This window comes from Ceratotherium simum, chromosome 15 (genome assembly GCF_057802395.1).
Source record: "Ceratotherium simum simum isolate JZ-2026a chromosome 15, ASM5780239v1, whole genome shotgun sequence".
NCBI lineage: Eukaryota > Metazoa > Chordata > Mammalia > Perissodactyla > Rhinocerotidae > Ceratotherium > Ceratotherium simum.
In genome coordinates this window covers 12,259,941-12,287,567 of record NC_141914.1, presented here as the reverse complement: position 1 = coordinate 12,287,567, position 27,627 = coordinate 12,259,941, and the positions used below count along the sequence as shown (strand labels likewise).

At 37.0% G+C, this 27,627-nt stretch overlaps 1 protein-coding gene across 1 annotated transcript in view; it reads left to right on the top strand.

Annotated features, from left to right (window-relative positions):
- MORC1 (MORC family CW-type zinc finger 1) overlaps positions 1-27,627 on the top strand; it is a 159,898-nt gene that overhangs the window by 19,481 nt on the left and 112,790 nt on the right. Inside the window, exons 7-9 of the mRNA XM_087439421.1 lie at positions 6,989-7,148; positions 8,893-8,998; positions 26,113-26,238. Coding sequence (XP_087295547.1) covers positions 6,989-7,148; positions 8,893-8,998; positions 26,113-26,238 — 392 coding nt within the window. The remainder of the gene's footprint in view (positions 1-6,988; positions 7,149-8,892; positions 8,999-26,112; positions 26,239-27,627) is intronic.

The window sequence follows — 27,627 nt, the reverse complement described above, 5'->3', positions numbered from 1 at the left end:
TCATAGTATTCTCTTATAGTCCTTTGTATTTCTGTGGTATCTGTTGTAATTTCTCCTCTTTTATTTCTAATTGTATTTATTTGAGGCTTCTCTCTGTTTTCCTCAGTGAGTCTGGCTAAGGGTTTGTCAATTTTGTTTATCTTCTCAAAGAATCAGCTCTTAGTTTCATTGATTCTTTCTATTGATTTTTTAATATCTATTTCATTTATTTCTGCTCTAATTTTTATTTTTTCCCTCCTTCTGCTGACTTTGGGACTTGTTTGTTTTTCTTTTTCTAGTTCTATTAGGTGTAGTTTAATGTTACTTACTTGCGATTTTTCCTATTTGTTGAGGTAGGCCTGTATTCCTATAAATTTCCCTCTTAGTACCACTTTTGCTGCATCTCATAGGAGTTGGTATGTTGTGTTTTGGTTTTCATTTGTTTCCAGGTGTTTTTTTATTTCTCCTTTTATTTCTTTGTTGATCCAGATGTTGTTCAGTAGCATGTTGTTTAGTCTCCACATGTTTGTGACTTTCCAAGCCTTCTTCTTATAGTTGATTTTGATTTCATAGCATTGTGATTGGAAAAGATGTTTGATATGATTTCAGTCTTCTTAAATTTATTGAGACTTGCCTTGTTTTCCAGCACATGGTCTGTCTTTGAGATTGTTCAGTGTTCACTTGAGAAGAATGTGTATTCTGTTGTTTTTGGGTGGAATATTCTCTGTGTATCTATTAAGTCCATCTAGTCTAGTGTTTCGTTTAAGGCCAAATATTTCCTTGTTGACTTTCTGTCTGGATGATCTACCCATTGATATAAGTGGGGTGTTGAGGTCCCCTACTATTATTGTGCTGCTGTCAGTTTCTCCCTTTAGGTCTGTTAATAGTTGCTTCATGTACTTTGGTGCTCCTGTGTTAGGTGCATATATATTCATAATTGTTGTGTCCTCTTAGTGGAATATGTCTTTTATCATTATATACTGCCCCTCCTTGTCTCTCATTGTCTCTTTTATCTTGATGTCTGCTTTGTCTAAGTGTGGCAGCACTTGCTTTCTTTTGCTTGCCATTTGCTTGGGGTATCATCTTCTGTCCCTTCACTCTGAGCCTATGTTTGTCTTTAGAGCTGAAATGAGTTTCCTGGAGGCAGCATATTGTTGGGTCTTGTTTTTTAATTTGTCCAGCCGCTCTGTGTCTTTTGATTGGAGAATTCAATCCATTTATATTTAGAGTGATTACTGACATAAGAAGGCTCAATACTGCCATTTTATCTCTTGTTTTCTGGTTGTTCTATATTTCCATTGTTTTTTTTCCCTTGTAATTCTGACTGCTGTTTCAGTTTGGTGGTTTTCTGTGGTGGTTTGCTCAATTTTCTCTTTGTTTATGATTTGTGCCTCTGCTCTGATTTTCTGTTTAGTGGTTACCACGAGGTTTGTATAAAAGATCTCATAGATAAGATATTCCATTTTCTGATAGCCTCTTATCTCAATTAGCCTAAGCAGGTTCTATCCTTTTCTTCTTTGCCTTCTGAGTTATTGTTGTCACAAATTATTCTTTTTTTGTGTTGTGAGTTTGTGACTAAATTTAAGTGTTTATAGTTATTTTTGATGCTTTCCTTCCCTTTTTCTTTTAGTCAGGGTGTCAACTACAGTCCTCTGCTCTACCAGCTGAGCTATTGAAGGGACAGGCTCCTTTATCTCCTATGCTATAATTAAGTGTTTACTAACCTATTCTGACATAGAGCTGTAATTTTCTGATCTGTCTTTCTATCTCCTTGCTAAAGGTTTTGTAAACCTTTGCTTTTTAGTTTCAGATGGGAGGGCTCCTTTCAATGTTTCTTGTAAGGCAGGCCTAGTGGCGATGAACTTCCTCAGCTCTTGTTTATCTGGGAAAGCTTTTGTTTCTCCATCATATCTGAAGGATAGTTTTGCTGGATAGAGTACTCTTGTCTGAAAGTTTTTGTCTTTCAGTATTTTGAATATATCATTCCATTACATTCATAATATATCATTCCGTTCTCTCCTAGCCTGTAAGATTTCTGCTGAGTAATCCACTGAAAGCCTGGTAGGGGTTCTTTTGTTGGTTATTTTCTTCTGCCTTGCTGTCCTTAATATTTTTTCTTTGTCATTGACTTTTGCCACTTTTAATAGAATATGCCTTGAAGAAGGTGTTTTTGCAGTGATGTAATTAGGAGTTCTATTGGCTTCATGTACCTGTAAGTCCAGTTTCTTCCCTAGGTTTGGGAAGTTCTCAGCTATTATTTCTTTGAACAAGCTCTCTGCTCCTTTCCCCCACTCTTCTCCCTCTGAAAAACCTATAATCCTTATGTTGATTTTCCTAATTGAGTCAGATATTTCTCAAAGAATTTCTTCATTTTTTTTAAAATCTTAGTTCTTTCTCCTACTCTACCTGAAGCATTTCTAGATTTCTATCTTCTAGGTCACTTATTCTCTCCTCCACAAGGTCAGCTCTATTTTTTATGGCTTCCAAATTATTTTTTATCCCATTAATTATGTTCTTCATATCCATAATTTCTGTATATTTTTTTAAGGGTTTCAATGTCTTTAGTCACGTATTCCTTCTGCTCATTATTTTTATTCCTGAGCTCATTGAACTGTGTCTCAGTTTTCTTGTAACTCATTGAGTTCCTTTATGACAACTATTTTGAATTCTTTGTCATTTAGATTTGTAAATTTCTGTGACTTCAGGATTGATTTCTGGAGACCTGTCATTTTGCCTCTGCTCTGAAGTGTTAGTTTAGTTCTTCATGGTGTTTGATTAATTGATCCTTTGCCAGCTCATCTGTGGCAGTATTAGGTTGTAGATTCTACCTGCCACCGCTAGGAGGTGCAGGAGCTGTGTTTTCTGATCCCACCCCCCTTGCTGGAAGTTGTGCCAGTAGGGCTGCTCTGCATTTGCACAGCCTGGCCACAGCTGCTTGGTGGGTCATGCGTGCATGCGCACACAGGGCCTCTGTCTTCTGCTGGTGGGTTGCTCTTGTGCGGCTGGGATTGCTGCACTCATCAGGGGCCTGGCTGAGCTGCTGTACTAGGTGGGAGGGGAGAGGCGCTTTCTTCCACATGTGTGCTGACTCTGCACTTGCGGGCGGTTCAGCTGACCTGCTGGCTTGGTAGGCGGGGCTCCTTTGCAGGGGCTGAGCCACCGGCATTCGGTGGGGAGCATTCCCACGGTCAGGGGCACTGTGGCCTGGTGGGTACTCCCGCAGGCCAGGCCATCTCTCCAAAAGCATTCACGTGTAGGCTGGGCTGCCCCCGCCTCTTCTTACAGTCACACCGGCTGCTGTGTGAGGACCCGCAAAATGGATTGCTGTCACCAGGGATGCGGAGGGGTCTGCTCACCTAGTTCCACCACCTCCCAGGGATCCAGTCTACCCACCTTCAGATGTGTGGCTGCGTGGATCTCTCAGGCGTCCTATTGTGCTGTGAAGGGAATCCTCAGTTGGTTAATGAGTGTCCTTTTAGTTGTAACTTAGAGGGGAGAGACAAAGGGAACAACTCACTCTGCCATGATGCTGACATCACTCTGGATTATCATTTTAAAATAAATAGAATATTGGATTCAAAGACTTGAAATACAAAACTCTAAAGAAATTGAATGTGAAATAGACCTAATACTATAACTCTACTGACCATAATTTCAACTCCATTTGATGACCCAAAACATTTTATTAATTTGTAGTGTCTGAGTTATGCTGTTATGAACATCAGTTATAATTCAATACAGCAAATATATGTTGAGGAACTGTTCTCTGCCTAGCACTGGACAGACCTGTGGAAGGTAGGAAACTAGGAGGAGACCATCTGACCATCAAAGTGTTTTCAGCCTTGTCACAAAATAAGGCAGACGCCTATGAATTGGATAGAAAACAAAATGAAGGTGTTTAAAAAGTATGCTGTTCAATGACTGTGTGTTCCTGCTGTTGTAAAATTGTCAAAAGCAATGATGTGGATGGAGAGATTAGAGAGCCTTGACTGGTCAGTGAGGGCTTTATGGAGAGAGTACAACTTGCAGCTGGAAGGGCTGGTATGTGGAGAGAAATGGCGTGCAGCAAGTCTCTGACCTGGAGATGAGTATGGGGTTTGGAGGGACAGTGTGGAGACATGAGATTGTTCAGCAGGAGCCCAGCAGTCCCATTGCCAGCAGCAGAGTGGGCCTGAGTAGCAGGAACAGTTTATAGGCAACAGGAAATAGCTGAGTGGGATTCTGACTTGAGGAAAAGTATGCTTTAAGCATTTATGTTGCTCTATACGTTCGTTAAGAGCATGGGAAATTGGGCTAAAGCTGAGGTTATAGTTTTCTTAAAATGGACCATTTCCTTTTTTTTTTTTTAACTAAAACTAGCCACCCCTGCCCCTTTCCATTTCCATAAATGTAATCTCTTTAACAATATTAGCTGATTTTCTTGATATTTTCCTGATACCTCTACGTAACATGCTGTATTGCTACTGCTTGATTTGATTTAGGCATTATCTGTTAACCTCCTACTGTAAAAGAGGAAGATTTATCTATTTTTTGTCTCTGCTCCTATCACACATACACACCCTTCTAATTCTCCACCCTCAACATAGCTTGATTATAATTTTAGTTATGCCAATATTTAGTATTTGCCTAACAAGACTATATAAATACTATTCACAATTACACCGTGTTATAAACTATGATTTTTTTCCCTTTCTTGCACAACTTTTTATTTTCCCTGGAATTAATAATCATCTGCTTAGTGTTCTATGTACATGTCACTATCACTGAATTTTTGCTTGGTTTTCTATGTCTTTATCACTGTGTTAATTCCAGTCTCAAACTGCCCTCTTATCAGTTTCACCTTCCTGAAGAACTCTGCTCTGTTGTCTTCTCATGCGCAGCAGCTCACCTTCCTGCTTTCCAAGGGTGGCATTCAGCTCCCATCCTGGGATCTGCCCTTGCCACCATCCTGGCGAGTCTCTTCACTTCTCTTCTGTGTCAAATCTCATATACTAAATCTCATGTCTTCCTTCCTAGCTTGCTCCCTCTTCTTGGTGTAACATATTCTCCAGTACCTTTTTAGCAAAGGTGCCTAAGAGGTAAAATATTTTGAGACCTCAAATGCATGAACATCTTTTTATCTTTCCCACACTCTTAATGATAGTTTGGCTTGCTGTTATTTCTAGGTTTGAATGCATTTTCCTTCAGTATTTTGAAGGCATTGCTCCATTATCTTCTTTTTTTTTTTTTATTATTTTTTTAAATTTATTTTTCCCCCAAAGCCCCAGTAGATAGTTGTATGTCATAGCCGCACATCCTTCTAGTTGCTGTATGTGGGACGCGGCCTCAGCATGGCCAGAGAAGCGGTGCGTGGGTGCGCGCCCGGGATCTGAACCCCCAGTAGCAGAGCGCGCGCACTTAACCGCTAAGCCACGGGGCCGGCCCATCCGTTATCTTCTAATTTCCAGTGTTGTTATTGAGAAGTCTGAAGCCATTTTAATTCCTGAATCTTGTATGTGACCCATTCTTTTATTTTTCCCCTCTTCTTTTTGAAGGTCAGTAGAATCTCCTTTGTCCCCAGTGTTCTGATTTCAATGTTTTGCCTTTGGATGGGTCTATTTACATCCATTGTGGAGGGCTCTTGTTGGATGTTTTCAATCTGGAAACTCAACGTCCTTCAATTCTGGGATATTTTCCTGTAACATTTGATGATTTTCTTCCAACCATATTCTTTTTTCTTCTTGTGAAACTCCTTTCTTAGTGCTTGGATTTCTGGAACTCATTCTTTAATTTTCCTATATTTTCTCTCCTGTTTTCTGTTTGTTTTGTTTTCTGAGTGATTTTCTAACATTTATCTTCCAACTCTTTTATAGAAATTTTTTTTTCTGTAGTCATATTCTTAATTTCCAAGAAGTCTTTTTTATTCTGTCAGTGTTCTTTTTAAAAAGATATCTAGTTCTTTTTTCATGGATGCAATATTTCCTTTTATAGCTCCAAAGATATTAACAATGATCGATTTTTTTCCCCTGAAATTTTCATCTTCCTCTTTTGGTTTTTGTTTCCACTGAGTTGCTTTGTTTATGCTTGTTTATCTGGTCTCTACTTATCACATTAGAGGCTTTCCTGAGATGGCTATTAATCCTGAATAATTTAAATGTTAGTCCAATAAAATGCTGATTGAAAGCTCTGAGAGTGTGGGTGGAGCTTGGCAGCTATGAGTGTTACAAGAATGAGGTCTAGCTGGGCTGTTTTGTTGTGAAACACTCAACATAATTTTCTTTATGTCTTTCCTTCTGGGCTGGTCAGATTTCTTAGAGAAAGTTCCTGCAGGCTTCTGCCTGAAGTCCTAGCTTCCAGCTTTCTGGGAGCCAAATGGAGAAGAGATTTGGGCTTCTTAGCCGCCAGTATGCCTATGTTCACTTAATCCCTCTAATCTCGGTAAAGTCCCCTGACAACTGTGCCTGATATGTCCTCTAATCCAGAAATGCTCTATTCCACACTTTCCAGAGAATAAGCTTCCAGTCCCTGTGAAGGTGGAGGGAGGAGCTATCGCCAGATGGAGATCTAGATGCTTCCTCTAGCTCTCTTCCCCCTTTACCCCACCTCCAGAATTAATTCAGACCATCAATTTATAAGCCTTTTAGGGGATTCTGAATTATAAATCAGGCTGGTTCTTCTCTTTTCTGGCATGGGCTTCAGATTGGTTTTCTTGGATTAGCTGTCATCTATTCAACTTCTAAAATGCTGATACTGTGTTTCCTCTTCATTCTACCCATATTTCAAGAGAGAGCTGGAGTAGAGTCCCTCTGTCACCACAATCTACAGTGGAGCATTTTAGAATAAGACTTTGAGGGTACACATCTGTTTTGTGTCTCTTCCTTATAAAACTAGAATACAGGGGGGAAGTAAACTTTTAACTTTGTGTTATATAATTTGGCTGGATGAAGAATGGACTGAATTAGGATCAGACAAAAGGATGATGGTTTTTATTTGTGTATTTCAAAGTAGATTGATGTGTGTTTTTTTATAGGTTGTGGTTCCAATACCTTCATGGTTAACAAGAACCAGAGAATCTGTCACAGATGATCCTCAGAAATTCTCAATGGAATTGTCTATAATTTATAAGTATTCTCCGTTTAAAACCGAAGCTGAATTGATGAAGCAATTTGATGTGATCTATGGGAAATGTGGTAAGATCATCAAAACTCTGAAATTTTGATGGAAGTATTTGCTTGCAGTGTTATGAAAAACAATATAAATATGTTTTCATATTTTTTCTATTTGTAATATCATGTGGAATCTCCCATGGGGCAGTTGTTCATTTTATCCATATAAGATTTGTCTTAAGAGAATCCAAACATGAATAACTCTTAACTCCCTGACACTGGGAGAAAGGTTTCTACTAGCATGAGCTTGGTGAAACTCAATGAGAAGAGGATGATACAGGCTATTACCACAGCGACTCCACAGTCCCTGCACCAGATAACAAAGTTAGGAGATGCTTATTGCAGCGTCTTAGATTAAATGATTCCAGGTTTATAAGTTGGCAACTTATAAAGTAATGAATCCAGGCTTCTGTGCCAGTCTTTCTCCAGACTTCCACCACTTTTCATATCTAAAAGCAAAAAGAACCCTACTCTAGAGAAAGCTCTGTGCATTCTGCTTTTTGCAACTTCTTGATTTATGTAATGTTTATAGTGAAATTCTTCAAATTTTCTTCTCTAACCTGTGGCATTTTGTTTAAAAGTGGTGTTTTGCATCATCTTTTTCCCTTTCTCATAGAGGTAAAATAGTGGCAGTTAAATAAATATTCATTTTATTAACATATACACAGTATACTTTAAGGACAGTTAATGTGATCTCTTACTTGACTTCTAGTTGTGAAATACTCATATAAATACTAATGAAGGGTGCACTATTTGCTGCATACTTTTCTAAATGCTTTATGAAAATTCATTTACTCCTCAAGACAGCACTGTGTTTTATAAAGGTATCTCATGAATTCCGTTGTACAGATTAGAAAAATTAGATTCAGAGAGATTAGGAGACTTATCCGAGGTCATTGCACTAGTAAATGGTTGATCCAGGATTTAGACACAGGCATTTAGGCTCCCAAGTCCAAATTCTTAGCTATTGTGCTCTTATCCCTTGTGTTTAAGTACTACCAAAAAAAAGTGTAATTGGTTGTTTTTTTAATTTCTCTGACAATCCTGTTTGTCTTCATATCATGATAAACTTTTTAAAGAATTTGGACTTTTTTGTTATCTGTGCTTTAGAGCAGGGGTCAGCAAACTATGGCCCACAGGTCAAATCTGGCCCCGTACCTGTTTTTGAAAATAAAGTTCTATTGAAACACAGCCACACTCATTCATTTATGTATTCCCCATGGCGGCTTTCATGCTACAAGAGTAGAGTTGTGAGTTGTTGTGACAGAGACCATATGGCCTGAAAAACCTGAAATCTTTATTACCTTGCCCTTTACAGAAAAAGTTTGCCAACACCCGTTATAGGGTCTAAAAGCAATACTTCATATTTGTACAAATTTTTAAAACTCCTCATTGTTCTTTTGTGCATTGATTTCAGTTCCACCAATGAGAGCTTTACCTATAATTCAAATTTGGCTCAGGCACCTAACAGTGTTCATTATGCAAATTATGAAAAGAGTGCCAAAGTTTAAGAATCCACATTGAGAGAGTTATAATGAATTGAGTGGTAATAAGAAGCACTATACTGTAGAAACTCAACACTCTTTGGCAAAGAGTAGAATTTGCTATAAAACATATATCTTGGAACTTATCCAAGTACATTATTTACTGAAGTACAAAAGGAAATTTGGTCTATAGCAGGCTTAATTCCACAGATGAGATAATAGCACCATGACTATTATTTAGTGTAGTTAAAATACTGACAAGTCAAACGTCTGTTTTTCACTAGGTACTTTGCTGGTTATTTATAACTTGAAGCTTCTGCTTAGTGGAGAACCGGAGTTGGATGTTAAAACTGACAAGGAAGATATACTGATAGCTGGAGCTCTCGAGGAGTGAGTAATGTGTGCGTTTGACACAGTGTCTCTCAACAATGGCAGTGAGCTGTAGTTAGGAGCCCTACATCCGGGTTCCAGATCTGAGGCCAGTGGGCCTTAGCACTATGGCAATTCATTCTACCCCAGTTACAGATGAAGTAAGTTAGAAAAGACCACTGATTCCCAAACCTGCTGAGCCTCTGAGTAACCTAGGCAGCTTCTTAAGAAGTGTAGGATCTTGTTTCATCTTAGACCTGCTGAGTCAGAATCTCCAGATATCAAGCCTAGAAATCAATATTTTTCATATGTTCTCCAGGTGATTCAGAGGTGCCAGCATGTTTGGGGACCAGTGGAATGTGAGATCTCTATCAGTCTCTAATTCCAAAACTCTTCTGTTATGAATTTTAAAACTGAAAAAAAAACACAGAGTTCATTATTCATTACAGATCGTTAAAAATGGACATCATTGTGGTGTGAAGCAAGAAGAAATATGACTAAATGACCGTTCAGAATGGCCCTATGAACTGCATATTTGCAGTTTATAAATAAATAAACACATTCATTTTTCTTGGCAATTAGGGATCCGTAGGACAAGAATGAGAAAGCACTGAGGGGCAGGGTGAAAATGTGGAGAAATAATGAAATAGTGACTCAGCTTAGGTTTCTCTAAAATAACTTTCTGTATAAAACTTATTAGTTTGAGCCTGCAGTTTCTTAGTGTCAGAACCCTAGAGCTAGAAGGGATTTTAGAGGAATTTAACCCCATCTGATTCATTTTATATACCAGTATTGTCCAGTAGAAATATAATGAGAGCCACAAATATGAACCACATCTTAAATTTTCTAGTAGCCACATTAAGAAAAGTAAAAAAAAAACAAGTGAAATTAATTTTCATAATGTTATTATTTAGTCTGGAATATATAAAATATTATAATTTCAATTTTAATATGAAAAATATTAATAAGGTATTTTACATTCTTTTATTCATACTAAGTCTTTGAAATCCAGTGTGTCTTTTGTACATATAGCCCATACCAGTTTGAACTCTTGCCCAATAGCCACATGAGGCCAGTAGCTGCCATACTGGACAGTACAGTTTTAGACTAAGATATTAAGACCCAAGTACACACATCAGCTTAACAGAGAACTACTTTTTTTTTTTTTTTTTTTTGCCTTTGAGGTGAAATTTAGAAAGTCCCTTCCACAATTAGAAAATTTAATGTTTGGAAACACACTTTTAGATTATCTTTTCTACTTTTTTCTTTTTTTTTTTTTTTTTAAAGATTTTATTTATTTTTCCCCTGCAAAGCCCCAGCAGATAGTTGTATATCATAGTTGCACATCCTTCTAGTTGCTGTATGTGGGACGCGGCCTCAGCATGGCCGGACAAGCAGTGCATCAGTGCGCGCCCGGGATCCGAACCCAGGCCGCCAGCAGCGGAGCACGCGCATTTAACCACTAAGCCATGGGGCCGGCCCTTACTTTTTTCTGATTTATATATATTTTATCATTTCATTCCAAGGTGGGAAATTTTTAATTTACACAGAAATGGAGGTTTTCTCTTGGAGAAAAAATCTAGCCTGATTAATGTTGTGCAAATGCTGGGAACCCTTTTGCCAACATTCGTAGGCCAGTCCCAGAAAGGAGGCCCAGAATTGTTCCTGGCATCTATCTCCCTTTTTCCTGCTGGCCCTGCCCTTCTGCCTCACAGCGGATTCCAAAGCCAATATCTCATGCTATTTAAAAGCTTTGAGTACAAACTTTCAAACAATTATCTGTCAGAGGGCCTTGGCATTTCACTGCTAGCATCAGGAAACAATACATTGTTAGAGGAATAATTTGACAGCTAGTTCTTTGGGAAGTTGTTCTTACTGTTTCCAGATTGTTTAACGAAGCCGGAAGCTTCCTGAGCCATTTAGACAGTTAATTATAAAATAAAGGAAATGGATCAGACCAAAGACATGTACAATTTCACTTTGGAATATTGACTATGTTGGATTTTTTTGTTTGATTTTTCAGAAAAATATTTCATAGTTTAATCACAAGAAAAGTCTTTTAAAGATAGGGATGGGATTTTGTGAGGAAAGATTATTGTAAAGAGGAGACATAATTTCTGTACCAAGGATGCTATACATTTCATGGCTCCTGATATGAATATCATGGCGGGGCCAAGACGGGGCAGCAATACCACCTCCAGGGGTTAGTAATGCCACTTTAGTTTTCTCCTCTAAAAAGTCAGTGGGTTCTGACATTAACACCCTATTCCTCTTCACTAAGGGACTGGAGAAGCGTTAACTCTTGGGGCTAAAAGAATACTTCTGGTCCAAGATGGATCTTTTCCTGACACCTCTTCCATTTATGACTTCTAATGTTTGAACTTCTAATCAAGTACAGTTTACATAATCTTGATTTCAAGAACAAGTGGTTTGTAACATAACAACTCCTTTACCATTTCTTTTCCTTGTGGTTATTATATCCCCTTAGAACCACTGGGCATGATTCTACATCTGCCCAAAACAAATTTCAAACCTCAGAACTGTGTAATTTTCACCTTTGGTCTTAGATGGTGTGGTCCTGCTGGTTCTGAAAATAATTTAATTTTATACGTAGAAATAGGTAAATTAAAGCTTTCAGGCTTTTGTTTGGCCTCAGAGAAGAGGTTTTCTGGTAGTATTTATTTTCTTCCACTTTGTTTATCATAAAAATCAAAAGTGAAACAATATTTTTAAAAATTTTTAGGAAAAGAATTTACATATCATAATTGATTATTAATTTTTATTATTCCATCCTAGTGTTTCATAAGTGCAATTTCTCATTTTTCTTTTTTCATTTATGATTTGCTTCTAAACTTTATTCAAGTTACTATGTAGTCTTGATAAGTCTCATTTCATAATGATTTCTTTATAAGTGGCTTTATAATAGTCCATTGAATTGATTCATCATAATTTACACAACTATTCTTGCATTTTTGGATACTACCATTGGCCCCAGTGTTTCATATTATTTATGAATAATGTTGAAATAAACATATTTATGCAGATGGATGTTTTATTCTTTTGAATTATTTTCTTAACACAGATTCCCAGGAAGGGAAGTAGTGAGTCAGAGTCTAAACTTTCATATAGTTCTTGTGAATATTTGGCATCAGTTTTAAATTTAGCAGTCCAAACCCTTTATCATTCTGCTTTGGGCTGAGGCTCTAACAGTAGTGATCAGACCATTGGCAGGGCCTTGTTTCCAGATGACAGTAACCTCGTGAAATTTCATTAGGAGTGATGTTCAAGCACACAGGCAGTGGTGGCTTGTGCTTTGGCAATATTGTTCTAAAGACAACCTGTTTTCACTTAAATTTTTAAAAAATGTGCGGATAGGTAACAGTCATCTCAGAATTTCAGAATGCAGGTGAGGCAGAAGTTTGCATTTAATGTGAGCTGTATTAAACTGGGATTTGAATCTGTGAATGTGGTATGTGGAGAGTGCCAGGGAGTCATGCATAGGTCCAGGGGGATGTGCAGAAAGTGGGTTGTATCTGCAGGGGGAGAGTCATGTTGGATTATACGTCATGTTAAACTTAGGCAAAGTTCCCCAAGAGATGACATGAAAAATAACTTTGTAAGAAATCAAAGAAAAATCAAGAGTTTGGGACAAAGGTGGAGGAGAAAGAGCTGAGAATACTGAATATTAAAATAAGAGTGAACTAATAGAAAGCAAGATGTGTCTTCAAGTCTAGCGTAGACAATGTCTGTTTACTAATTTATGATGTGATGATTTTTGAAACTCGAGACCAAGTCCCACATCTCAAACCTTTGTATATTTTTTTCCCCACCAAGTTGGAATTTTTTTCCTTTGAAGTAGTCCATTTGTACAAAACAAAATCTTTAGTTAATTGATTTTCTCCTTCTCACTGGTGGCTGTTAGTAACCTTCAATCACAGTCATACAGATGATTAAAACTGAGTCATTTTTCAAAGGTCCATATTGATTGAGCACAGTAGGACTGAGCAGATGGAAGATGACAGGCCAGTGGAGGGTTTTAAAGTGAGTCAGTGCCCATCATTACCCCACGTGTGGTTAGTATAGATTGGCATCTGCAGAACCTACGGGGTTGTAATTCTGCATTGGCATTCCTTACCCAGAGTTTATGTAGATATCAGGTATGGAATTACAATTCTATAGTTCTGATGTTTTAAATTTCATTCATAGGACATAGAATTCTTTATGTGAATACCAGTATGGAATTATAATTTCATAATTTAGATTTTGAAATTTCTTTTAAAATATGCCACTGACTCCTGGATCTAAGCATTAGTTTTCTTTATTTTCTCCTATACCTCACTCTTCCTTACTGTTTACTTGGTGGTCCAGCCCCTGTCCCAAGGCCATTCATCTTTGGGGCAGAGGGTGGGGTGAGTGTGCAGAGAGGGTCTTCAAGGATGACAGAAATACTAATTTATTTAAAACTATTCCAACCTGCATAAATACGTGAATCAACGTAATTGTGCTTTCTCATTCTCCACCCCAGTGCCCTCAATCTCTCTTCTCCTACCATAGAAATTGTTCTGTAACTTGAGTTTTAAATATATCATCTAGACTTTTCAGTATTTGTCAGTATATATTAGATTTAACTCATACTTTTTTCTTCTTAACTTTTTCTTTTGAAATAATTTAGACTTTTCAAAAGAATTGTAAACATAATACAAAGAATTCCAATATACTTTTCACTCAGATTCCCCAAATGTTGGTGTTTTACCACAATTACTTTATCATTCGTCCTCGCCTCTTCCTCTCTTTATGTATATGGCATAGACCCATGGATTCTTTTTTATTCTAAGGGTTATCATACATCACTATGAATATTAATCTTGTGGCTAAAGTTGTCCTAGATTTGGCTAGGGGGAGCCTGTTAAAGCTGGCTCTTGTGTTCTTTTGTTATATCACTTTGTGTACTTTCTGGCACGGCAAGATGTTCCAGGCTCATATTATACTTCCCTTGCTGTAACACTATAATCAGCTGTTTCTCCAAGGAACCCTGGTTCCTTTTATTGGATAATGCTATATCTCATTTTTTTAAAATGACTTTCTTAAATGGTATATCTCATTTTTTAAATGTCTGTATAATAATTAATATACATTGGTATTAACAATTTTTGCATAATATTCACTTATTATGCATTGATATACATCAATACCCCCTTATTGATGGGCACTTAGGTTGATTCACTTTTTCACTATTTTAACAATGCTGATCCTTATACTTATATTTTTGGGTACATGCACACGTATTTCTTTAGTATTGATTCTCAGAAATAATATTGCTAGATTAAGTGGTAGTAATTTTAAATTTAAATAGATGGTGCTAAATTGCTGTGCAAAAAGCTTAAACTGTCTATGCACCCAGCCAATGGTCTGAGTTTTCTCAATGCCCCTGTTCTCGCCACGATGTGATATAATCAATCTTTTATAATTTTGCCAGGTAGATTAAATATCTCTCTGCACTTGAATTATTTTTCTCCTGATTGTTGACAGTACTGAGTATATTTTCCTGTTTTTTGGACACTTAATTTGCTTTCATAATTTGCTCGTGTCTTTTGCTTATTATTTCTATTATGTAGTTTTTCCTATTGATTTTTAAGAACTTTTTATCCAGTCTAGCTGTTATTACTTTGGAAGGCAGCTATGCTCACCACTATACCACCAACACCACTAGAGCTGTTATTACTTTGGATGTTAAATATGAGGAAAATATTTTCTCCAATCTGACACTTGACCTTTTTCTTATAAAAATCTTAATAAAAATTTAAATTTTTATTGAGATAATTGTAGACTCACATGCAGTTACAAGAAATAATACAGAGAGAGCCCTTTTACCCTTTACCCGGCTTCCCCATTGGTGGCATTTTACAAAACTATAGTACCGTGTTGCAAACAGGATATTGACGGCGATAGAGGCCACCACGTTTGATGCAAATCCACCAGTACATCAGTACAGGGATCTTTCCTGTTGCCTTTTATAACCACACGCACCTCCTTTCCTCTCCTCGCACTTGACTTTTAGCATTGTTAATATTGTCCTTCGTCTTACAGAAAATTTTGATTTTGGGGGGTCAGATCTGTCAATATTTTCCTTTATGTGCTTCTTACTTTTGCATTTCTAAGCTCAGATATGCCTTTCTTAATCAAAAATGTTTTATCATTTCTTTTAATATTTGTAGTATATTTCTGTAGGCCTTTTAATCTATCTGGAATTTGTTTTTGAACATGGTGTGAAGTATGTGTGCATGGGGGCAGACAGATTAATATTTTCCTAATGGATATAGCATTTTTAAAATAGTTCAGCCTTTTCTACTTATTTGAGATGCATCCTAATATAAACTAAAATCCCATCATACGTGGATCTGTTTTTTAACGACCTATTCCTTTTCAAGTATTTTTTTCTATTCTTGCCCCATTAGAACTTTTTAATTGCTATAGCCTTTATAATGTGTTCTGGTATTTGGTAGGACAAGAACTCCTTCACTGTTCTTTTAAAAAATGTTATTGGTTATTCTTGCAGATGTTCTTTTCTATACGAATTTTTCAATCAGCTTTTCAAGTTTTATTATAACAGATGCTCTTGGGATTTTGATTGGTAGTCCATTGAATTTATAGATTAATTGGGGGAGATTAATTGGGGGAGAACTGACATATTTATGTTTTGGTTCTTATTCCAGTCTTCTTTTATATAGTTAAGTGGAGTTTTACAACATCATAGTACATGATAGTAATTAAGAACAAGGCTTTGGTAGTTAAACTGTCTGAGTTCCATTTATAGTTCCACAAACCGTGTTATTCTGGGAAAGTTAGTTAACCTGACAGAGCCTCGATTTACTCATCTGAAAATGATAATGATAATAATAGTATTATATCACAGGGTCGTTGTGAAGATTAAGTGATATATGACGTGAAAAGTGCTGAGTACTTTTAAAGTACCTGGCACATAGTTTGTACTCAATAATTGTTTGCTGTTATTATTTCTTCATGTAGGTCTTGTACATTTCTTGTTAGGTTTATCCATAAGTATTTTAAACTCTTGTTGGCATTCAAATAAGATTTTTTCTCCTCTGCTTTTTCTAATTGTTTGTTTGTTAGTGTACAGATAGGAAGCCCATTGACTTTGCTTGTTAATTTTATGTCCCACCATTTACTGAATACTTTTATTCTAATACTTTTCAGTCAGATTTCCTATATAGTTTTTATTTGCAAATAGTGGTGGTTTTGTGACTTCATTTCTGTTACTCATATTTGTTATTTCTGTTTTCTTGTTTTAACTAATTACTTAAATAGAAGTGGTAATAATAGACATGCTTTTTTGCTTTGTTTTTGTCTTAATGGAATTCTTTTATGTTTGACCATTAGATGTGATATTTGTCTAGTTATTATTTCTTTTAATCAATGCCTTTTGTCAAACTAAGAAAGTCATTTTATTTCTAGTTTATTGAGTCCCTTTTATTTATTTTTCACATCAGGAAATGGGTATTAAATTTTAGTCAATGCTTTTTGACATTTGTTGAAGTGATATAGTTTTGTTTTTTTCCAATAATCTGTTAAAGTAGAATATTATTATAATAGAGTTTATGATGTCGAACCATCATTGCATTCCTCAAACAAACCCAACTAATTCATGGTGTATTGTTCACTTGAGTTAATTTTGCTAGTATTTTATTTAATGTTTTTTGACTTTGTGTTTACACGTGAGACTGGCTGTAATTATGCTTTTATTATCCTTGCCTTATTTAGTGTTGGTATATAGATTATGGTAGAACGAGTTGGGAAGTTTTTCACCTCTTTTGTTGATTTGAAAGAATTTATATAAAATGAGTCTTGTTTACCTATAGGTTTGTAGAACTTCCCTGAAAAATCTGTGGTCTTATTACTTCCTTTTCACTTTTATTACTTTTCAATTGTGCTATAACTATTAATCTATTTAGATTTTTAAATTCTTGGGCCAAATTTGTCATTTATAAATTTATAGTTTATAATTATAAAAACATTCATTGTGTTTAGATTTGCAAATTTGTTGTTATGGAGTTTTACATAAAATATTCTTATAAAATTTCTACTTTCCTCCAGTCCTGTGGTTGTGTCCCTTTTTACTTCTTTTATCATGTATTTATGCCTTCTCTTTTTTCTTAGCCAGGGAGCTTTGATTGTTTCAACTGTCTTTAAAAATAAGACAGTTTTGGATTCTTTTTATTAAGTCCACTAGGTTTATATTAATTACATATTTCTTTATTTTCTTACTTCTAACTTCTTTGGATTTATTTTCCTTCACTTTTTCTACTTTCTTTAGTTATATATTTTACTTGTTTACTTTCAATCTCATTTTCTAATCTAAACAATTGAGGATCTTATTGACCTCCTGTATTATGGCTATATTCTCTATAGGTTTCAAAATGTAGAACTATCATTGTTGTTTATAAATTCCATTTTGATTTCCTCTTTAGCTCAAGAATTACTTTAAAAAAATATTTTAAAAATCTACAAGTACATAGGGTTTTTGGGGGGGAAGTGTCAAAGATCCTTTTATTATTGTTCTAATTTTATTATATAGTGATCAGAGAATGTAGCCTTTATTATATCTGCTCTTTGAAATCTGTTGAGATTTTCTTATGGCCTAATGTTTGAAACGTTGGCAAAAAATGTGATTCTCTGATAAGGACAAATTCTGTTACATCAAGCTTTTAATTAAGTTATTCAAATATTCCATATCTTTTTTTCCCCCTTGATCCCTCAATTTCTGAGAACAGTTTGTTAGAATCTCTTACAGTGCCTATGGATATGTCTGTGTTTCTACTAGTTTTTGCTGTATATGTTTCTGAGTTGTTAGATTTGTGGCACATATATAATTTTGTTTAAGTGAACCTTTTATTAATGTAAAATATCTCTGTATGTTCTAGTTCATGCTTTCCAATAACTTTGTTTCTATTTTTGTCTAATATTTACCTATATTTGCTTTCTTTTGGTTAACATTTTTTACTATGTATTTTACCACTGCTTTATTTCAACAGTGCTGTTTTGGCTTTGGTTTGTCTCTTATAAATGGCATATAACTAGATTTTTGACTCAGTCTAAATGCTTCTATCTTTTAATAGGAAATTTGTTGAGTTCATACTCATTGTGACATCTGCTATGGTTGGATTTACTCGGCCTTCTTGGTTTATGTTTTATATTTTTGCTCCTTTGGTTATTTGTTTGCACTTACTGGTTTTGGTTTTATTTTGTTCTGCTTTATTTTTAATTTTCTCCCCCTTCGTGAGATTGGTTGAGTTGTGATTGTTTTTTCCAAGGAGGAAGGTTCATTTTTTTATTCCAGTAGTTTGAAATTATTTATTTATTTCTGTTCTTTCAGTGGATTACTTTTACATTTTAAATAAACATGTCTAAACTTATAGTTTTCTTATCAAAGTGTAGGTTTAATTAGTACCTGTATCGTGTCATAAATAAGTCACAGCCTTTGTATGCTTTTATTTCTCTTCCTTACCACTTCCACCTTTTTTTGATTATTTTATCTAGGATTTATTTACAGATTTTTACAACGTTGTATCACACCTTGTGTAAATAATTATTTAGATTAATTTATAAGATTTATTATTTTTGCTTACCACATATCTTCCATCCCATATCTTCTTCATTTATTTATTAGTTCATTTGCTGGATTATATTCCCAAATAATTATTTCAGAGTCTGTTGGAGGTAAACTTTTGGAAGCATTGTGTCCTTAAAAGTGTCTTTACTTTCCCCTTCCACCTCAGTATTTGTTTACATGGATAAAGAAATATCAGTTCAAAAATAGTTTCCCTCAGAACTTGTTGCTCATTTGACTTCTTGAATGCATGTTGTTAATGAGAACTCTGATGCAGATGTGATCATTGAATTTTTGTAAATTACTTATTTTTTCCCTTGGATAGCTTTAAGGACTTTTGTAATGTTTAATAATTCCCACAATGTGTCTATCTGTGAGTCTTGTCTTTTTCTGATTCTTCATACTCAGCAATTGGAGGACTCTTCTAACTTACTTGTTTCATATTGGCTCTGCCTTCAGATAGATCCATACCCAGCCACTTTTCATCTCCTGTACTGCTGTGGTCCTGGTCCAGGCCATCATCATGTCTCACCTGGATTGTTCTAAAAGTCCTTCCACTGGTCCACTGATCTCCTTGCTTCCACCCCTGTCTCTGTAAAAAATATTCCACCCTTGTCCCTCTTTAGCAGACAGAGCAGTCTTTCAAAAACTCTGTGTACAAAATTCTCCAGTGACTTCCCATTTCGCTTGGAGAAAAAGCCAGTCTTTACAATGTTCTGTGGCATCCTGCATGATACAGTCACCTATTATCTCTCTGACCTCCTTTTCCCTTCTCTCATTACTCTCTAGGCACACAGTCCTCCTTACTCTTCCTCCTTGGATTTCAGCAGGAGACTAATATGTGTTCTTTGTCTACCAACCTGATTCTATCTATGCCTTGGATTTTTAAAAAAATATTCTTTTACATAATGGCATGGTCTGTCAGCAGAGACATTCGGGCTAATTGAATGGCTGGGAGGTATTTGCAGTCTAATGCCATATAATTTATTCTGTGTATAGTAAAGTACATACAGAACTGGGAAACATGGACACCAGATCCTTGAGTCCAGTTTTGTGGATTAAGTTGAAGGAACCAGAACCTCGGGCTTATAGGCAGGTAGAGTGTGTGGAGGGCGGTGCTGCCTGAGCACATCTTCTACCTCTCACCACTCCAAGTCTCATTGCAGCGCTGGGCTTCAAACCAGTCAACCTTGGAGGCAGGGTGGTGCATTATAAAACAAGTGGACTTTGTAGTTGCTTAGAGCTGGTCTCAAGTCCTGGTTCTTCCACTGAGTAGCTGTCTGACTGTAGATAGATTCATTTCACATTCAGTCGTTCAGTGGATAGTTACTGAGTGTCATGCCTGGTTTTAGGAGCTGGGATATATCAGGGAACAAAACAGACAAGTACCTCTTCCCTCGAGTGGCTTGAATTCTCTTGGGAGAGCTTTCGTTCTAGTGGTAATGTGTCTATAGTGTCTGGACTTCAGTGTTCTCATGCGTAAAGTGAGGCTGTAACATCACATACTTAACACGAATGCTGTAGAAATAGAATAGTCACAGTGCCCGGCACCCGGAAGTTCTCAGTGCAATTTAGTTCCCTCCATTCTAGTTTTCTCTACAGCACTTCTTTCTAGCACTTACTATAATGCTCTGAAAACGAACTCAGTGTCTGGTACATAGCAAGCAACACATGAATTGAATTCAAGTAAACTGAACTGAATGCCAATGTTGAGGTAATTTTCTAAGGATATTGCGGATATTTTCGTTGGAAGGTGCTGGCACTCACAGTAGTGGGTTCTACTGTCCTCCATTCCTGGAGATCATTGGGATCTTTTTAGGGTGAGAGAGGGAGTTTTAGGAAATTTTGTAAAGTGCTTCTGTTACCTTTGAGATCTCTCTTGAGTTCCAAACTGTGAAGGCTTGATCACTCCAAAGATAGCATTTTCCCTCATTCCCTTTTTGGGGATCAGGACCATGTGACCATTTCAACTGGTCTGTTATGTGTGTAATTTCCTTGTGCCCGTGTTGCTTTCAATGACTTATTATCTTCTGAACATTATAAATATTTTACATATTGAACTATATGAGAAAATGGAAGAAAGGACAGACTCTAGTAAAAAAGGCATGTCGTGGAATTGGCTGTCATCAAAGGGGCCTGTTGTGCCCCTGGGATCCATCATGCCTCAGGATCTCAGGCAGCTAGAGGAACCTATCCAAAAAACCAGCCGTGAGAGTGATGATACAGTATGGAGTAACAGAGTTGAAATTTTGTGCTAAGTAACATTTTGAAATTAGGTGCCACATTGCCAGCGTGTTTCTAAATTGACAGTCATTGGGCAGCATTTCATAATGTCTCTAGTTTGTGTCTTAACTGGCAGGGAACACATGAAAATTTACAGCTTCACATTGTTATCATGTGCTGCTTGCCATACTGTGGTTATGACAGAAGCACTTTCATTGCCTTGTGTAGCTTATAACTTTCTTTTAAATTACCTCTTTGAGTTTGACATTTCCCGTAGGTATAAACTACCCAAGATTAAGTTTGGTTAGCCCCTTCACAGTTCAGAATTTAAACTAGTTAAAAATCTTTATGCGCTTCTTTATATTCAAGGTAATATAGGCCTTGTTAATTTCAACTTCAAGAAATCTTCAGAGATTTTGTAGGGACTTGAGCAATAAATTTAGAAAATAATTTTGGTCATAGTATACAGTATTTTCATGAATAAAATCATGGCACTTCTGAGATATTTCAAAAGGGATCTAATTTATTCTAGTGCCTGGAGTGTAGAGTCATTTTCCTCACCATGGACCTTGTAAAGGTAGCTCAGTGGCTGGGCTGATGGGAGTCTGTTATCTGTGTACCTAGTAGGGATAAATGTAGAGGGCATCCTAGGTCTGAACACCTGTGAGAGATTGTTCTCCTCTCTTTCAGGCAACCTGCCTTACGTACCACCCTGTCCACTAGGTCTGCCAGGCAGTGGTTCTCAAAACTGGCAGAGTTAAAGCAATCATCTGGGTAGCTTTAAAAAAGTCACATTCTCAGACTCCAGCCACAGAGAATCTGCACTTGTAGATAAAGGAGCTATGACACTGGCCGTGGGACCCCTCTTTCTGGTCCCCCTCCTGTGCTTAACACAGTTTGGTGACCACAGCACAGCACTCCACCCATGATGTGCCACATTTGGAGCAACACTTAAAACAGCAGCGGAACAACGTGGCTAGACTGGGAGAAGAAAGAGGCCACAGCCACAGCTGGAGGCGGAATTAGAGACTTTTAACAAATACCCAATGCTGAGCAGAGGACAAATGCATAAAGAGAGAGATGGACAACGATAGAGATATGGACCCTTCTGGCAAACTTTAAGACAAAAAAGAAAGGTATTTAGGAGTGAACAAGAGAAGAACCTCACTTGAAAAAGATATGTGAAGTAGTTCCTGATGGATGGAGAGTAGCAGTACTTTTTTTCTTAGATCTTTGAATATACCCTGATTACTTAGTACATTTATATTTGTTTCCCAAGTAAATGGCTTTATTTATAAAGACTGATTTCTTATCACTGAAGATGATCAGTCATTAAAACGTCTTTCTTGGGGGCCTGCCCGGTGGCGCAAGCGGTTAAGTACGCGTGCTCCACTGTGGCGGCCCGGGGTTCGCGGGTTCGGATCCCAGGTGCGCACCGACACACAGCTTGTTAAGCCATGTTGTGGCAGCATCCCATATAAAGTAGAGGAAGTTGGGCACGGATGTTAGCCCAGCGCCAGTCTTCCTCTGCAAAAAAGACGAGGATTGGCATCAGATGTTAGCTCAGGGCTCGTCTTCCTCACACACACAAAAAAAGTCTTTCTTGTATAAGGAACCCTTATAAACCCTTATAAATCTTTCTAAATCAAGCCCAGGAAGTCCTGAATAATTATCATTTATTCAGTAAATATTTATTGATGAGGATGCTAGCCTCATGGAGTATACAGCCTGATGGGGATACAGATAAATACGCAGGCAGTGACACCACTACGTGGCAAGTGCTGTGATGGGGAGAAACAGAACAAGAAAGGGAGCACCGAGGAGAGTGATTCACTTGAGGAGTGAGGGAAGGCTTCGAGGGGAGGTAAGATCTCAAGTTGCATCTTGAGCGGTGAAGAGGAGGTAACTAAAAGTGGCCAAGGAATTGAATGTGCCAAGGCTTGGGGATAAGAAAGCATGAGCCCGTATCTGGAGAACTGAGGGTGGTCCTAAACAGCTAGACCGAAGCTGGCAAAAGACGAAGCTGGAGAGGTAAGTGAGGGCCAGATCCTAAAGGACCTTACACATCCCATAAAGAAGTTCAAAAGTTACATTGGGTGGCTCATTTCATATACAGATTTTATATTTAGTCTTCCTATCACAGACATCACCATAGCGTAAGAGGTATTGCCATTCTGTTTGTCACAAATAGGAACTTTCAAAAGTGATATGTGTGTAGAAAAGGGTTAACATAGAGGGCTTCTGTCCACAGAAAGCCTTGCTTGCGAGGTTGGTCCTTGGCTGGCTTCTGAGAACTTGGCTGGTAAACAGTTCCCTGCACTGATTTAAAACTTTCCATAACAAATAAGGGTGGCTCACTTTGTCCAGACTATGCAAACAATATGGTTTATGCTGAAAGCCTGCTTTCTTCCTGGGACTCCGGAATTTTGATATATGCTAGGCAGAGGGTGCCTATGTGACCAACCCCCAGTAAAAACCTTCAGTGCTGAGTCTCTAGTGGGCTTCCCTGGGCAGAAACACACATGTTGCTGCATTTTCATAGCTGGAGGAAGAGTGTACCTCTGTGTGACCTGTCATGAGAGGGAGAGAACATAAGAAAGCTGCACATGGATTCCTCCAGGCTCCACCTAACTTTTCCCGTATAATCCACTGTATATCCTTACTACATCGCGGTTCTAGGACAGATCCTCTAATTCGTTGTAAGGCCCGAGACAAGCCATTGGAGATCTCTGCCTTCACCCACATCTAATAGGGATAATAATATCTTTTTTTAACCAAGCTTGTGGGTAAGTAAGCCTAAGATTTATGTGAAAAAAGTTTTGCTAAAGTGGCTAAATAAACATAAAGTAAAATATATGAGGTTTTATCATATTAACTATTTTCTAACATTTGATTTGATTTTTGTAATTTAACTAAATTAAGACTGCATACTACTACTTAATGAAGGAAATCATACGGTATTTGACCTTCTCCCTCTGACTTATTTCACTTTGCATTATACCCTCAATGTCCGTCCACGTTGTCACAAATGGCTGGATTTCATCGTTTCTTGTGGCTGAGTAGTATTCCATTGTGTATATATACCACAGCTTCTTTATCCATTCGTCCCTTGATGGGCACTTAGGTTGCTCCCAATTCTTGGCTATTGTGAATAACGCTGCAATGAACACAGGGGTGCATGTACCTTTACAAATTGGTGTTTTCAAGTTCTTTGGATAAATACCCAACAGTGGAATAGCTGGATCATATGGTAGTTCTATCCTTGATTTTTTGAGGAATCTCCATACTGTTTTCCATAGTGGCTGCACCAGTTTGTGGTGAACATGATGTAATCTATGCAGAAATAGAAATACAAAGATGTACACCTGAAATTTTTACAATGTAATAAACCAATGTTACTGCAATAAACAAAAAATTAAAAAAAAAAAGACTGCATACTTTCAGAACTATAAAATTCCAGTTACACAAGGTAAATTAAAGTTGTAAAGCTAGTCATAATAATAAACCCATTCATCCATGTTCTCATTTATTATATGGTAAATCCCATGAGACCTTTCAGCAAATCTCCTAACATGGAGGAGGATCCTCAACACACATGCTATGAATATTTACCTATAAATATTTATTGAATGTGTAAAAAAATTGATCAAAAGGTAGATGTATTAGTGTCCTTATTTTGTATTTGTATAATATATATTTTTTTAACCAAACTTGTCTAACCCAATTTTATCTCTCACCGTATCTCTCAAATTCTCAAACTTGGCCCTGAATTACTTTTGACTTTTACCTTCAAATGACAGAGCTCTGTTAGCTTTGAGGAGAGTCAAAAGAAAGAGCTACTAGCTGTAAGAACAATTTCAAATCAGGAGATCCAGAAAGGATTTGAACAAAAGTTCTCCGGATGTTTATAGTGTCCCAAGTTGACTTTTCTTTCTTTGAATAGGTGAGGACTTACTTGACTGTGCAGCTTCTGGTGTAGTAAAAGTCAACCATGTTAGTGTAGCGCCACACCCTAATGCAGACAGCCTCTCTTGTCACGTTAAAAATGCATTAATATTTATGGAATAATAGCCATGGACTAGATACTTTCAGATAATTTATATTGGGACACTCTAGTCAAGGCTTTAAAAGAATTTCTTTTTAAACAATTAAAAGAAATTCCTGAATTTTTAATGAGCTTCAGATCCTGCCTGACGGAACTTATAACCAACAAGGAAATCCTTGGATGAAGCCCCTCATATGGGCTTCATCTTCATTTTTGTCAATTCCTTCGAGTTCTGTCTTTCTTATGAGTAACTGGCAGTGGAGTGACCCCGTTGAGCAGTCCTCTTTAGACAAGCTCTGTATTTCCTTTCCATCATCTTTGTCTCCCTCTGGACTGAGGTAGGATTGTAAAAATGATGGGTTTAGTGCTCTCTGCTTTCTCTGTGACCTTATAGTCCTTCATAGTAGCCTTTTCTGGGACCCCGCAGATCAAGAGCACTACTTCTTAAGCATGGCTGGGCTTGTTTTTGATCTTTATTTCTTGTCTAACTGGAGAGGGTTTAAAGTTCATAAATGGAGTTTAATATAGAAGGTCCTTGGAGTTGTCAGGATACAGCCACACAGTGATTTCCCGACAACGCGCAGTTTTACAAGGATAGTTTCCTTCATAAGCTATTTACATTGTTTCTGCTCCCATTTTATTGCCTTCCCATCCTTTATTTTTCTCTCTCCCCCTCGTTTTCTCTTATGTTGTCAGACTCCTCCCCTCAGCTGGACTTAAATACTTATTTTAATACTTACTGCACTTACAGAATGAAGTTTTATGTTTCTTGTTGATAATTTCCGAAGCAAATGAAACATTTCTATTGTAGTTCCCTGTTTACAATAACTTTATGGAAGTGTTTTTTATCCATGTGGGCCTAGAGTGTTTTTGTTATGTTTGAGTGGGGGAATTGTTTTGTTTATTTGACTGGGTTTTGTCCTTCTGGGCCAATAGCTTTAATGGAAAGTACATTTTCTGTTGCTGATGTAAGTCTACTTAGAATCCGTTAGTTGCCAACCAAAGTTCAGTTCTAATCAAAGTGTAGGTTATTCATGTGGGCCCCTGTATTTAAAGGTCTATTTAATAAAGTATGTGAGTGTTGCAAGATTCACTGGTGTTTGTTCTTCATGAGGTTTATCGGGAAAGTTCCTGAAGCTGCTAGTAGTAACCATCATGACCTGGTAGTCTGATTTTTTTCTTCTCAAAGACATGTCGTTATTGCATCCTCTACAGTGTGTGCTTTGCTGCTTTCTTTTCTAGTTTTCCGGAGAGATGGTCATTCAGAGCCTACACATCTGTTCTGTATTTTGAACCCTGGATGAGAATATTTATTCAGGCCAAACGAGTTAATACAAAACACCTATGTTATTGCCTCTACAGACCCAGGTAACTCACCTTCCTTCAATTCATTTCATAGAGATTTTATTTATAAAATCAGTATGCAACCCTCCCCCAAATTGTCAAAGTGATTTGGTGGTAAGATTTTTACAGTTTGATGGTAAGATTTTACAATTTGATAGTAAGAATTTTACAATTGTAAATAAAATTCAAACTGCATTCTGGACGGTTTGCTAAAGCGTAATCATGTGAAACAAATATTTGGCCATAACAGCAACACTGCAGTGAACACTGTTAGGTGATCACCCCAAGTAGGAATTTGTTTTTTACTTTAGTGAATCTTAGGTCTTTAATTGTGATAGATTTCATTAAAAAAAATCACAGTTCACTTATATTTTCTGTTTACACAATATATTTGAACTATTAAATCATATACATATATGTGTATGTATATTTTATGTATAGAACCAACATATTTATAAATACACATCTGGTTATTTATATTTTATATTTTAGCATAAACTTTTTAAAGTTGACATTTGCATATTATAAACCTTACCTTGCCAAACTATGCATGCGATTAGAACAGTCATGTTTGTGGTGTGTGGTTCCTGGGTGGTCATTCACTTATTCACCAAACATTTATCAAAATCCATTTGTCTGAGATTGTGCTAAGTATAAAGCATAAAAAAGACAAGATTAATTCTAGTTTTGAGGAGCTTACTATTTACTGGGAGAAACATTTAATGCTTGTGCACTGTCTATATACAGTCATGTGTCACTTAATGAGGGGGATATGTTCTGAGAAATGACTCATTAGGCAATTTTGTCATTGTGTGAACATCATAGAGTACTTACACAAACCTAGATGGTGTAGCCTACTACCCACCTAAGCTACATGGTACTAATCTTATGGGACCACTATCGTATATGTGGCCTGTCATTGCCAAAACGTCATTATGCAGTACATGACTGTAAATGCCTTTTTATTTATTTATTTTTTCAGTGAGGAAGATTGGCCATGAGCTAACATGCATTGCCAATCCTCCTCTTTTTTCTTGAGGAAGATTGTCCTTGAGCTAACATCTGTGCCAGTCTTCCTCCCCTGTGTATGTGGAATGCGGCCACAGCATGGCTTGATGAGCGGTGTGTAGGTCTGCGCCCAGAACCCGAGCGCGCAATCCCTGGGCCGCTAAAGTGGAGCATGCAAACTTAACCACTATGCCACCAGGCTGGCCCCTGTAAATGCCTTTTTATATGCATTATTTTGTTTGATTTTTACAGTGACCCTGTGGGTTATGTTTTATCACCATTTTAGAAATAAAGAAATGTCACAACTGGGCAAGAGCTCAATTCTCCTGGCTCCAAATTCTTTACCAATTCAAATTCCGTGCTCATTTCCCTATATCACACTATCTCTTTATAATAGACCTTCAT